The 12,991-nt window shown below is 41.8% G+C and overlaps 1 protein-coding gene across 2 annotated transcripts in view; it reads left to right on the top strand.

The window, feature by feature from the left end:
- Window positions 1-12,991, top strand: part of adcy8 (adenylate cyclase 8 (brain)) — a 254,215-nt gene that overhangs the window by 92,121 nt on the left and 149,103 nt on the right. For both annotated transcript variants that reach the window (XM_046321942.1, XM_046321943.1), the window contains exon 2: window positions 1,657-1,806. In XM_046321942.1, the coding sequence (XP_046177898.1) occupies window positions 1,657-1,806 (150 nt within the window). The remainder of the gene's footprint in view (window positions 1-1,656; window positions 1,807-12,991) is intronic.

The raw sequence follows: 12,991 nt of genomic DNA, 5'->3' as shown, positions 1-12,991 counted from the left end.
GAACAACGGAGACTTGGCTTTGAATGGTAATCCTATGAATTGTTATTGGATCCGGTCATAGCATGCCAAGTCCGGAGTAACTTTTTGGGGCTGTATCATCATGTCCAAGGGTCCTCGGAGGTTTCGACTCAGTTTGTGCTCTCCAGTGGACTCTTGCACAGCAAGAACTCAGAACTCGTGAAGGTGCTTGTCCCAGTGTTTTTGCTGGGTCCCTACAACCATCGTCTTCAAGGTTCGATGTACCCACTCTTTGAGGTTGGTCTGTGGGTGATAGTCCGTGGTCAACTTCTGTTTCAGGAATTGGAAACCTTCGTCAGACAGGATGTAATTAGGCACTCCCCAGTGTGTCAGGATCTCTTTCGTGAGGATGTTAGAGATTGTCCTCGCTGTGGCCCGGCGAAGGACAAAAAGCTCCACAACAAAAACAAAAATGTACACATTCTGATTCAAGCTTCTAGGAATTGGACCCATCAAATATACTCCTTAACATTCACAAAGGTAAGGTAAACACTGTTTGCTGTAACTTGCCGGCAGACTTCTGTTTTGTACATTTAACAAACCTGACAGTTTCGGGTGTGTGACTTGACATCCAGGCTCTGATTTGGCCAGTACAATAGTGTTTGCAACCACTTGTAGGTTTTTGAATTTGCCGGAATGACCAGCTAACGGGTCTTCGTGGAAATGTTGCAGCATGTTCTACATCTTCCAGGATGGTCTGGTACAGAGCCTGTACTTCTGGATCATCCTTTTGGGCCTTCCACATGGCCTCATCAGAGATGGGGAAGTCAGTTGTGGGTGAGCTCTGTCAATCTGGACACCACTGAAGTACATTAAATCTATTCCCAACATGACAGGAAAAGCAAGGGTCTTGGAAGGCATAATAACAGAAGGAATCCTATAGGAGTGGTTAAACAGGCGGCATTCAACTTCACTCCATCCGTGTGGTCATTTAGCCTCATCATCAGCCAGATACAATGGACCTTCTGTCCAAGGCTTCATGTTGTCTTGTGGGCCGTTCTCACCTCCTTCCATAGCTTCTCATTGATGACCCGGTGTCCATGATGGCTCTTCCTGTCCAAGGGCCTATAGTCAGGGGTAACACCAACTGGTGTGGTACTCCCACATTAATAAACAATTTAGTAGTCATTAGTAAAGTATTTTTGCAGTACCTAATCTAATACTTTTTTATCTTATTGTGACCAGTGTAATTTTAACCTTTGTTTAACTAGGCATGGTAGTTAAGAACAAATTCTTATTTTACTACCCCAGCCAAACCTTCCCCTAACCTATGACTCCCGATCACAGCCGGTTGTGATCCAGCCCAGGATCAAACCAGGGTCTGTAGTGATGCCTCTAGCATTTAGATGCATTGCCTAAGACTGCTGCGCCACTCGGGACCCCGTACGCACATATGCTGCAGCAATGGTGCCTTCTTCAGTGTTGGAAGTAAATGCTCATATGCTCCAACAAATACCTGTATTGGTTAAAAACATTTTGATCGCATGTAGATCAACATCAGAAGCCTCTATTGTCAACCAACAATGAGTGTGTACTTCATCATTACATGGATTTGTATAACCCATGAAAAGTGATGTGTGTTACAACTAATAAGCCTGTTGAGCCATGTTCAATGTTCTTCTCTATGTCTCCCTCAAGGTGGTGGCCCAGGCAGTGTTGTTCATGTGTATGAACACGGCTGGGATCTTTATCAGCTACCTGTCAGACCGCGCCCAGCGCCAGGCCTTCCTGGAGACCAGGAGGTGCATCGAGGCCAGGCTACGTCTGGAGACAGAGAACCAGAGACAGGTAAGACCATTGGGTCTTGGTCCACCGAAAGGATTATGTATGTAAGGCCAGGCTACGTCTGGAGACAGAGAACCAGAGACAGGTAAGACCATTGGGTCTTGGTCCGCCGAAAGGATTATGTATGTAAGGCCAGGCTACGTCTGGAGACAGAGAACCAGAGACAGGTAAGACCATTGGGTCTTGGTCCACCGAAAGGATTATGTATGTAAGGCCAGGCTACGTCTGGAGACAGAGAACCAGAGACAGGTAAGACCATTGGGTCTTGGTCCGCCGAAAGGATTATGTATGTAACAAGTGACTGAAAGAAAACAGTCACTGTAAGACCATACAACCATACAGTCTTAGAAGGAAAGGTGCTATCTAGAACCTTAAAAGGTTCTTCGGCTGTCCCCATAGGAGAACCTTTTTGAAGAAACCTTTTTGGTTCCAGGTAGAATCCTTTTGGGTTAACCTATCTCCAGGAGTGAGAAGTATACTTCTTTTGTCTTTATCTGTTGTTGTCTAGTACTGTCTTTCTGCTAGCTAGGGAAATCTACTTTACGTGCTGCCTGCCTTCCAAGTAGCCTACTTGGTGGGTGAACTGCTGACTGCTCAGAATTTGCAGATTGTTGACACATTAACCAGGATTAAGGGGCAGGGCAATTTACGACTGTAAAAAGGGGTGGATCAGCTAAATATTGCGGAAAGAATATTGGTTCCATCAATGTAATTCTCTGCATCATTTCCAATCCTCCATATATTTTTTGTGGTAAATATATATCTATATCCATACACATACCTATATAGACATACATACTTTTTTAAAGAATATACCTTTATTATTATTCCCCGCAAACCCTACCACCGATCCCCCAATTGGAGTAAACTAACAAACACTTCGGCTTTTACCTTCAATTTATACATCTTAATACACATTTTACAATCATAATTTTTTTATGGTTTTTAGTCCTTCCTCTATTTCTGATGTCCATCCAGTTTGATTTCTATTTGTAACTGTGCTATTTCACAAAAGTTCTGAACATATATTCATTTTACAGAACCCGTATGTTTTACATGTGTAACGGCTTCCTTCGTTTGTCGAAAGAGAGTCGGACCGAAATGCAGCGTGGTTGTTACTCATGATCTTTAATGAAGGAAAACGGATTGATACATGAAATATCTCAATACGAAAACAACAAACGGAACGTGAAACCTAATTACAGCCTATCTGGTGAAACTACACAGAGATAGGAACAATCACCCACGAAATACAAAGCGAAACCAGGTTACCTAAATACGGTTCCCAATCAGAGACAATGAGAATCACCTGACTCTGATTGAGAACCGCCTCAGGCAGCCAAGCCCATACAACACCCCTACTCAGCCGCGATCCCAAATACTAAAAACCCCAATACGAAATACAACAACATAAACCCATGTCACACCCTGGCCTGACCAAATAATTAAAGAAAACACAAAATACTAAGACCAAGGCGTGACAACATGGTTTATCTTGCTATTAGTCCCACTCCATTCAACCTCTCCCATCTGTCTCTCAACATCATCCATTTTGGATTTTGGATTTGCCATGTATTTTTCAACTGTGCTGTGATGCTTCACAAACAAATTGAATCGTTCTATTCTCATAGCTTCTACAGATTGTAAATGTAAAAAAACATTTTTTTTTGCTGAAACAATTATTATATTATTGATTGATTGACTATGGCTTTTCAAATCATCCAGTATTGCTGTCTGCAGCGTTAGTTCTAGGCAAATGTTGCAATTCTTCAGCCATTCCTGGACCTGTGACCAAAAATTAGCTACATTTGGACAATACCAAAATAAATGATCTAATGACTCTGCCTCCTCACAGCAGAATCTGCAGAGCTGGGAAGATTGTATCCCCCATGTATATAACATGCTATTAGTTGCAAGAATATTGTATAGTAATTTAAATTGAAAAATTTGAAGATTTGCATCCGGCGTTGTTTTGCGTATCAATTCATAAACCATGTGCCATGGAATGGGAAATCTCTTCCCAACTATTTAGCAATTTATATGGCACAGCTGTCAGTTTTTTGGTCTTTAAATGAAAATGGTATATGTTTTTATTTATCACACTATTCTTTTCAATTTACGACTGTTGTTGTCTTCGTAATCAGTGGCTGTATTGGAGGGGGAATGGATTCTCCTCTCTTAGGCAATCAGCAATTAGTACTGGGAGGTGTGCTCTTCACCTCTGCAAGACAATTAGCAATTAGTGTTAGTTCTTCAGTCTCCCCTGTTTTCTCAGCGGCAGTCTCGTCGCAAAACTAAAACCGTCGCCAAAACAAAGACGGTTCTGTGGAGATGTTTGAGGAAGAAAGAGAGGAAGGCTCCACTCCACTCTCTCACTTCAGTATCTTACCTAGTTATTTTCAGATGATCTCATTGTGCTCTTTTGTAGCTTTGGCATCTACACTGCCTTCAAAAAGTATTCATACCCTTGACTTTTTCCACATTTTGTTGTGTTACAGCCTGAATTTTAAATGGGTTAATTTGCAAATGTTTTATTTAATCTTAAATATTTATTATTATTTTATTTAAGATTATTTATCTTATTAAATAATATTTTATGTAATCTTTTTGTCACTGGCCTACACACAATACCTAATATCAAAGTGGAATTATGTTTTCTGTAATGTTAATTAAAAATGAAAAGCTGAAATGTCTTAAGTATTCAACCCCTTTTTTATGGCAAGCCTAAATAAGTTCAGGGGTAAAAATGTGCTTAACAAGTCACATAATAAGTTACATGGACTGTGTTTAACATTTTCTGAATGGCTACCTCATCTTTGTAACCCCACACATACAATTATCGATTAGGTCCCTCATCGAGCAGTGACCAAGGAGGTTTTCCAATGCTTTGGAAAGAAGGGCACCTGTTCTTATATAATGGCGCCAGAAGGAAAGCCGTCCATTTTACGGGCTCCTGATCATTTGTGCTATTTTGTGTATTTTTGGGCGGTGATCTTAACTTTTCTTGTACGTAATATTTCCGCCATCGGAACAGCTATCACTAACTTCCATTTGGATGATAATTTCTACTTCAATGAGTCGGAGGCAAAAGACTAGCATCCAGACCAGGCCCAAATCCCTGAAACTATAGAGCCTGGCTTGTGGGATACCTGATGAGACTACGTCGGAGTGTGGATAAATCGCCTTTACCATCCATTCTATTGACAAACGTGCGATCACTGGAGAATAAAATGGATGAGCTCCGTTCAAGACTTTCCTATCAATGTGATCTGAAGAACTGTTATATCTTGTGTTTCTCCGAGTTGTGGCTAAACAAGGACATGGTACATCTAAATCTAGCTGGTTTCTCTATACATCTGCATGACAGAACGGCTGCGTCGGGGAAGTTCAGAGGAGGGGGTGTGCCTTTTTATTAACAACACCTGGATCTCCAATATTAAGGAAGTCTTGAGGTTCTGATCGCCTGAGTTAGAATACCTCATGATAAGATGTAGAACACGCTATTTACCAAGAGAGTTTCGTAGCTGTCTATTTACCACCACAAACCGATGCTTGCACTACAACCATGCTCAACGAGCTGTATAGGGCCATAAGCAAACAAGAAAATGCTCACCCAGAGACTTCTAGTGACTGGTGACTTTAATGCAGGAAAACTGAAATCCGTTTTACCTCATTTCTACTAGCATGTCACTTGTGCAACTAGAGGCATAAAATCTCGAGATAACCTTTACTCCACACAGAGATGCATACAAAGCTGACCATTACTCTATCCTCCTAATGCCTGCTTACAAGCAAACACTTAAACAGGAAGTATCAGTGACCCATATATCAGTACATTCACACACTGTCTGTTTTTCTTAGAGGCAACAGAATAGGAGTCTTAGAACTCTCATGTGACTGAGATTTAACGCTGACAGTCCATTTACGATGGCTTGGTGATAAGACAACATTCCATTCCACGATTAGTGTCTGTGTGCCTGTCTGTCAGTGCAAGGGAGACCAAATCTCCAGTTTATTTATCCTATATGGCAGATGAATACTGGACTCCATCATTCTAAGGGAAGGGCTTAGTATCCTATGCTGCATTAGTATTTTTGTATAAACAAGAAGTAAATGAACCTGAGACATATATTTGGCGCCATGTAAATGTTGATGTCTGTTGCATGAGAACACAATGTACCTTTGTATAATTTCACCTATCTGTTGTTCGTCACAAGGACCCACTATAATACTATAAGGAGTTCTGTTTTATTTGGGCTTTAACTCCACACCATTGGGTGACCGTTAACACTCCATTACTGCAGGAATGAATTAAAGTTCAATTGTTTTGAAGAAATGTCAGTCTCTCCTTTGATTAGAATAATTACAACGACATAAGCTTCCCAGCAAAGCATTAAAAACAATCAAAGCAACCCAGAAAAGTGCTACAAATAGCCCATATTAACATATGTAGCCTAAGAAATAAGGTTCATGAAGTCAATAACTTGCTTGCAGCAGATGACATTCATATTCTGAAATCTCTGAAACTCACTCAGATAATACTTTCGATGATACAGTGGTAGCAATACATGGTTATAGCATCTACCGAAAAGACAGAAATGCCAACAAGGGCGGTGTTGCGGTCTATATTCAGAACCACATTCCTGTAAAGCTGAGAGAGGATCTCATGTTAAATAATGTTGAATATGGCTACAGGTTCAAGCTCATTCTTGTGGGATACTGCTATAGACTACCAAGTGCTAACAGTCAGTATCTGTGAAATGCTTGATAATGTACAGTATGTGATATCAACAGAGAAGTATATTTTCTGGGTGATTTTAAACATTGATTGGCTTTCATAAAGCTGCTCACTCAAGAAAAAAATTCAAACTGTAACCAGTGCCTGCAACCTGTTTCACGTTATCAGTCAACCTACCAGGGTAGTTGGAGGAATTAAATCAACATGTATTGGTCACATCTTTACTGATGTTGCAGAAATGTGCTTTTAAGCAGTGATCACAATATAGTAGTAGGATTGCACATTTTGGGGACTATTCAGAGGTGGAAACCTTATGTGGGAATTAACGGAAATATATGCAATATATTGGATATATATCATATGGAGAAAGAAACATAAACCTTTTACCTTATCATAAGTCGACATCATTTCAAAGATTAAATCCTTCCAATAGAAAAAAATAAAAATGTTAGTTACGAATTTAACTTTAATTAAATGAGTTGACTCTTCACATGAGATGATTTCACTAAACAACAAAAGAAAGGGATATTGAATGATCCCCAATGATCCATCGCATCCCCAAAAAATGTTTTCAACACACATCTGTAAAATGATACTAAAGCTTTGGTTGTCTTCCTCTCAGGCTTTCATGTCTTCTCCCTAGACCTCCACCTCTTGAACATCAGACTCTGAGGCCTCATCTTCACTGTCACTTTCCAGCCTTGTTAAGGATGGGTCGTTGTCACGCTCAAAAAGCCTCAAATTTGCCTGAATGGCTACCCATTTTTCAACCCTTGTATTGGTCAGCCTGTTGCGTGCTTTGGTGTGTGTGTTCCCAAACAAGGACCAGTTGCACTCTGAGGTGGCTGATGTTGGTGGGATTTGGAGGCAACAGGGGAAAGAGCCTCAGATCCACAAAGTCCCTTCCACCAGGTGGCTGATGCAATATGGAAGTCGTGCCAACATATCTCATCTCCATCCCAAAGCCCTTGCTTGGAAGTGTACTTCGCCAGACTGCCAAGAACCTTGCCCTCATCCAGGTTAAGGTGGCGAGACACGATAGTGATGACACCCTATGCCTTGTTGATCTCTGCCACAGACAGGATGCTCTTGCCAGCATACTTGGGGTCCAACATATGGGCTTCGGGCGGAAGTCGTCATGCTTTTGATGTATTTCAGTACTGCAGTTTCATCTGCTTGGAGCAACAGTGAAGTGGGCAGGGCAGTACGGATTTGTCTCCCTCAATCCATGCAATGGCTACTGCTATAGGTTTCAGGCTGCTTACCAATCTCTCCCCAAATACGTCATGCAGGAGGATCCTCTTGATGGGGCTGTCCATATCAGCAGACTGTGATATGGCCAGAGATTGATGGGCAGCTTCAATTTGGTGCTCTTATTCTTCTCACTTTGCTTGGTAAGGTAGACTGCTTGATTACCCTTGGCTTTCATGTAGAGTGTATGCATTTTTTAAAGTGCCATGATGTCCTTGAGGAGTAGATTAAATGCACGAGCAGCACAGCCAATGGGTGTGATGTGAGGGTAGGACTCATTATATGAAATCTTTTAAATAAAACATGTATGGACACAGGTGAGTTAACGCTCCTCAGTTAGCAAAAACGAACTAGCAGATATTGTTAACAAGTTGAAATGATTTAAACACACTTTGTTGTAGGCTACTATTTACTAGTTAATTAACAGAAAATCATGTAATGTCCGATAAAATATATTCACCCCACCCAGTATTGTAATCAAAACTTACCAGAAAGCATGTAGTCGTTGGCTCAGACAGTGTAGTGGGCTCAATAGCATCTCATTGGTGTACAAGATCTTGAGAATCAGCTGTGCATGCAGAGGGTTGAAATTCCATTGAATTGGGTATAGTTTAACCAAAATATGCCACAAGACCTAGAATTGCCTTATGTGTATCCCACAAAGGTTCACTGTTATAAGCAAACTTTTTTTTAATGAATTCAGGAAATGTACCGGAAAGTTCCCGACCCTTTGCAACCCTATATTGTAGCCATATCTAGGAAATCCAACGATGGGGCCTAATATATAATAGTATAAGAGGTCAAACTATAAGTTTTGTTGTCATTCTTATGTCGATGATGTAAATCATATTTGCTGGTCTGTGGTGTGTAATGAGGAGCAGTCAGACGCTGCACTTAACACATTTGTGAAATAGCTTTTTCCAGTTACTAATAAGCACCCATTAAGAAAATGAATAAAAACAGTTCAATCCCATTGGATTGATGAGGAATTTAAAAACAATATGGTTGAGAGGGATGTGACAAAAGGTATGACCCAACCGATTGGCAAACGTATTGCAAATTGAGAAATCATGTGACTAAGCTGAAGAAACAAAAATAAATGATATAAAGAATGATATTAAATGTTACGGTTTTCCTCTGGTGAAAGAGAGGAGGAAACCCGAAACAGTCCTAACTGGTGCAAAACACAGAGACAGGAAACAATCACCCACGAAATACCCAAAGAATATGGCTGCCTAAATATGGTTCCCAATCAGAGACAACGATAAACACCTGCCTCTGATTGAGAACCACTCTAGGCAACCATAGACTTACCTAGGATACTACACTAAACACAACCCCATCAATCTACAAAATCCCTAGACAAGACAAACATAATCATCATCACCATCATCAAGCCACCGGGGTCTGACAACCAGGATGTAAAATTACTGAGGATAATAGTGGATGATATTGCCACTCCTATTTGCCATATTTTCAATTTATAGGAGATATCCCTATTTTTCTCCCACGTCAACAACAACAGGCCGACTATATCGTTCGTGTCGCGTGCGCTGCAAAATAATTGTAGAAATCTAAATTATTCAATTATTTAACCCACACTGCTCGCGCGCGCCAACGAGTGTCTGTATTGCCAAGCGCTAAAATAGAAGTCAGTTCTATTTGTGACGCAGATCGCGCTGCAAGTCCTGCCTCTCCAATCTCCTTATTGGTTTATAGAAGCAGGTACCCATTTGCCTTCTCCTCATTGGTTATACCCACGTGGGTGACAAAGACAAACAAGGTCAGTGGCGGTAATGCACCTAATTTATGAATGTTGCCAATCGCAATATAAAGTCAAGAGAAGAAAAAGACTGGAAGGAGGAGAGATGACTAGAAACGATTCAGTTTACCGTTTTGTCTGGATTAACTGGCGGTGTAGAGGACCTAGCGCATTTCAGGTAAAATAACAATGTTTATATCCCAGGATAAATGAGCTAGCAACAGCAAGGGGGGGACAAACTACATTTATAAACAATGGCCGGTTTGGGTTCCTTGCTATCTTCAAACACTCTCCCCCCTCCCCACCCCGCCCCCTTTCTCAACAAGCCTAGAGTCACTCACCATTTGAATGCTCTCACCCTTTCATTCTAAGACATGTGCTAGCTAGCTAGCCAGCCATGTCATACAGCTACTGCAGCAGTCGACTAGCTAACCAATGGACACACAGAATGTCGAATGATGGGGTGAAATATAACGTTAAACTCCAAAAAGTATTTGTATTGAAATAATGTATGGTAACGTTGAGCAATTTGTCAAGTTTCTGTGATGTGTTCTGTCGGTTCCCTTACTAACGTTTGCTAAACCAAAGCCAGTTTGACACAATTGCAGCTACAGCTAGCAGCATAGGTTTCAACCTTGTGAAATTGTTTTGTAATAGCCAATGTATGTAAGAAAGTATTTCACATAGCAGGACATCTAACATCTAGTTAACGTCATTCGTTGTATGCGCAGGTTGCGTTGGACAATGTTGATGGCAGTCCGACCTACAGGGCAAGAGGCAGGGCTAGAGGGAGAGCCAGGGGCAGAGGACGGACAGGCAGAGAGACAGAAATGAGGATGAGGAGAGGCTTTTTGCTCTCCGACATGATATAAGGGCTGCCACACAAGTTTATATTATGTTGAAAGTGCCTATATATTTAAAAATAAAGTATTTATCCTTGAATAAATACACATTCATTTGTTTGCATATGTTTTTTTTTCCGGAGATAAAGTTTCAAAAGGAGAGACAAGGTTTGTCTATGTCAAATTGACTGGGATATAAAACACATAACTACCCATGGACAAATAAAACACAATAACATATTTAAAGTGGTAATCAGTGAGTCCATGACCCCAGGCTTCCCTCCGCTTCTTGTGTGGTTTATTTATAAACAGTCTGTTTGTGGGAGAGTGCATAGATGCGAGAGAGAGCGCTTGGGCAAGAGGGAGCGTGCGTGAGAGAGCTTGAATGTAAACAACAGAGTAGTCAGCTGCTAGCTAGTGGTAGCAGGGACAATGTTTTCAGAAAGGTTCTACTGAACAAGCATCATCATTAGTATTGGATCTGGATCATCTCGACCCAAAAAGAGGTCATTGTTGGGTTTCGTTACAAATGAAATAACAAAAGAGGTGCGTCCTGGGGGGGGGGGGGGGTCGCAGTCGACTCGCTGATTCCAGGAGTTCAGATGCAATGTGAACGTGATCAAATGCAAGTTAACCCTTGGCTACAACAGAAATTCAGAATATAACCAGATTGTAAACACCTCTGATCCAGAACCGTGTGTCAGCCCAGACATAATATACACCCCTAGAGGCAGGTATAACCCCATGAACACAGGGATGGGAGGATTAGAGGAGGGTAAAGAGGCCAACATCTTATAATAGAGATATTGCTGACAGGTGGTCCAGGTAAGACATAGTTGGATCTAGGTGTGTAAAGACCTCTATAGATTTAATCTGAACTAACTGTTTAAAGACCCACTGTCATCACCTGATCACCCCATTCAAATGACCTTACATGTACACCACCGACCACCACCTAAATCAAAATAAGATTCAGGTGTACAGCAAGGGGTTTGGGGATGGTCTCCTCTGTGTTTCAATAGGCTATAATCATATCACTCCTAAACCAATCATTTGTTTGCAAGTTGTGATGTCAGATTTTGTGACGAGCCTTTGGCAAATTGAACGGGGTGATCATGTGATGACGGTGGGCCTTTAATGAAAAATGTTTAATGTTTAAAATGTTTAATCTCAAAAGTAAGGCCATGTTTACAGAGCAAAGTACACCTATGAAAATGGTCTGGCATTGTAGGCCCTCTGCACAGCATTAGATCAATTCCCATTCCTTCGCTATGCCAGCCAGACAGAGTTTAAGCTGCCCATGTGTATGTTCCTGTCATCAGTCTTTGTGTGTGGCCTGGTACATGGAGAAAGTGCTGCATCAGTTTTGGTGTTGGGACTGGGAAGCAGGCAGGGAGGTCGCCCCCTGGTGGCTTGATAGTGGAGGAGAGGGGTCTTTAGAGAGGTCCAGCAGCAGGGGTCTTGGTCCATCAGGGTCTTTACTGTTCATCTAGAGATGTATTACAACAGATATAGCAGAACAAATATAATTGTTACTATGAGGGGCAAAGAATTCTGTAGTGCAAAAACTAAATGAAACTGCTTCTTTCAAATTCTCTCATTGTAATGTACTTGGTGTAAAATGGTTTGTATGTATGTGGGTTGTTATTAATACAGTCTTCTATAGATATAAATCAACATAATTTGCACTGTGTTATGAAATATGCACGTTCAAGGACAATTTGTAAGGTCACAGATCTGAGTACAACAGAACAAATACGGTCATGCATCTACTCCCTCAATGGTTTAGAGAAAGGACATAGGATGGTTTACAATATACTGTAAATACACTTAGAAGTACCTGTTTATATTCAATGACAACATTTGTCTTGCATCCCATGTCCTTGCCTATTTCTCAATTGTATATGATAGAAGGTCCAGGGTCACTCCCCCTGACCTTCTCCAATATAGGTTTTGAAAAGGAGGCAAGGGAGAGAGGATGTACGCAATTCAGGAAAAATGTGTGAGTTCGAACAGGTGCGTGGGGCAGACTTGAAAAGTTCTGTTTTTCAAAACTTCCTTCTCTACCCTATCGACTTCAAATAGAATGGGGACTTACATCTGCGATCTGCCTGGCTGGTCTGTCCTGGTGGAAGTAGTGCTGCCAATCTGCCTGGCTGGTCTGTCCTGGTGGAAGTAGTGCTGCCAATCTGCCTGGCTGGTCTGTCCTGGTGGAAGTAGTGCTGCCAATCTGCCTGGCTGGTCTGTCCTGGTGGAAGTAGTGCTGCCAATCTGCCTGGCTGGTCTGTCCTGGTGGAAGTAGTGCTGCCAATCTGCCTGGCTGGTCTGTCCTGGTGGAAGTAGTGCTGCCAATCTGCCTGGCTGGTCTGTCCTGGTGGAAGTAGTGCTGCCAATCTGCCTGGCTGGTCTGTCCTGGTGGAAGTAGTGCTGCCAATCTGCCTGGCTGGTCTGTCCTGGTGGAAGTAGTGCTGCCAATCTGCCTGGCTGGTCTGTCCTGGTGGAAGTAGTGCTGCCAATCTGCCTGGCTGGTCTGTCCTGGTGGAAGTAGTGCTGCCAATCTGCCTGGCTGGTCTGTCCTGGTGGAAGTAGTGCTGC

Source organism: Oncorhynchus gorbuscha, linkage group LG22 (assembly GCF_021184085.1).
Source record: "Oncorhynchus gorbuscha isolate QuinsamMale2020 ecotype Even-year linkage group LG22, OgorEven_v1.0, whole genome shotgun sequence".
Classification (NCBI taxonomy): Eukaryota; Metazoa; Chordata; class Actinopteri; order Salmoniformes; family Salmonidae; genus Oncorhynchus; species Oncorhynchus gorbuscha.
Note: the sequence above shows the minus strand (reverse complement) of the source record. Positions and strands in the feature narration are given on the sequence as shown.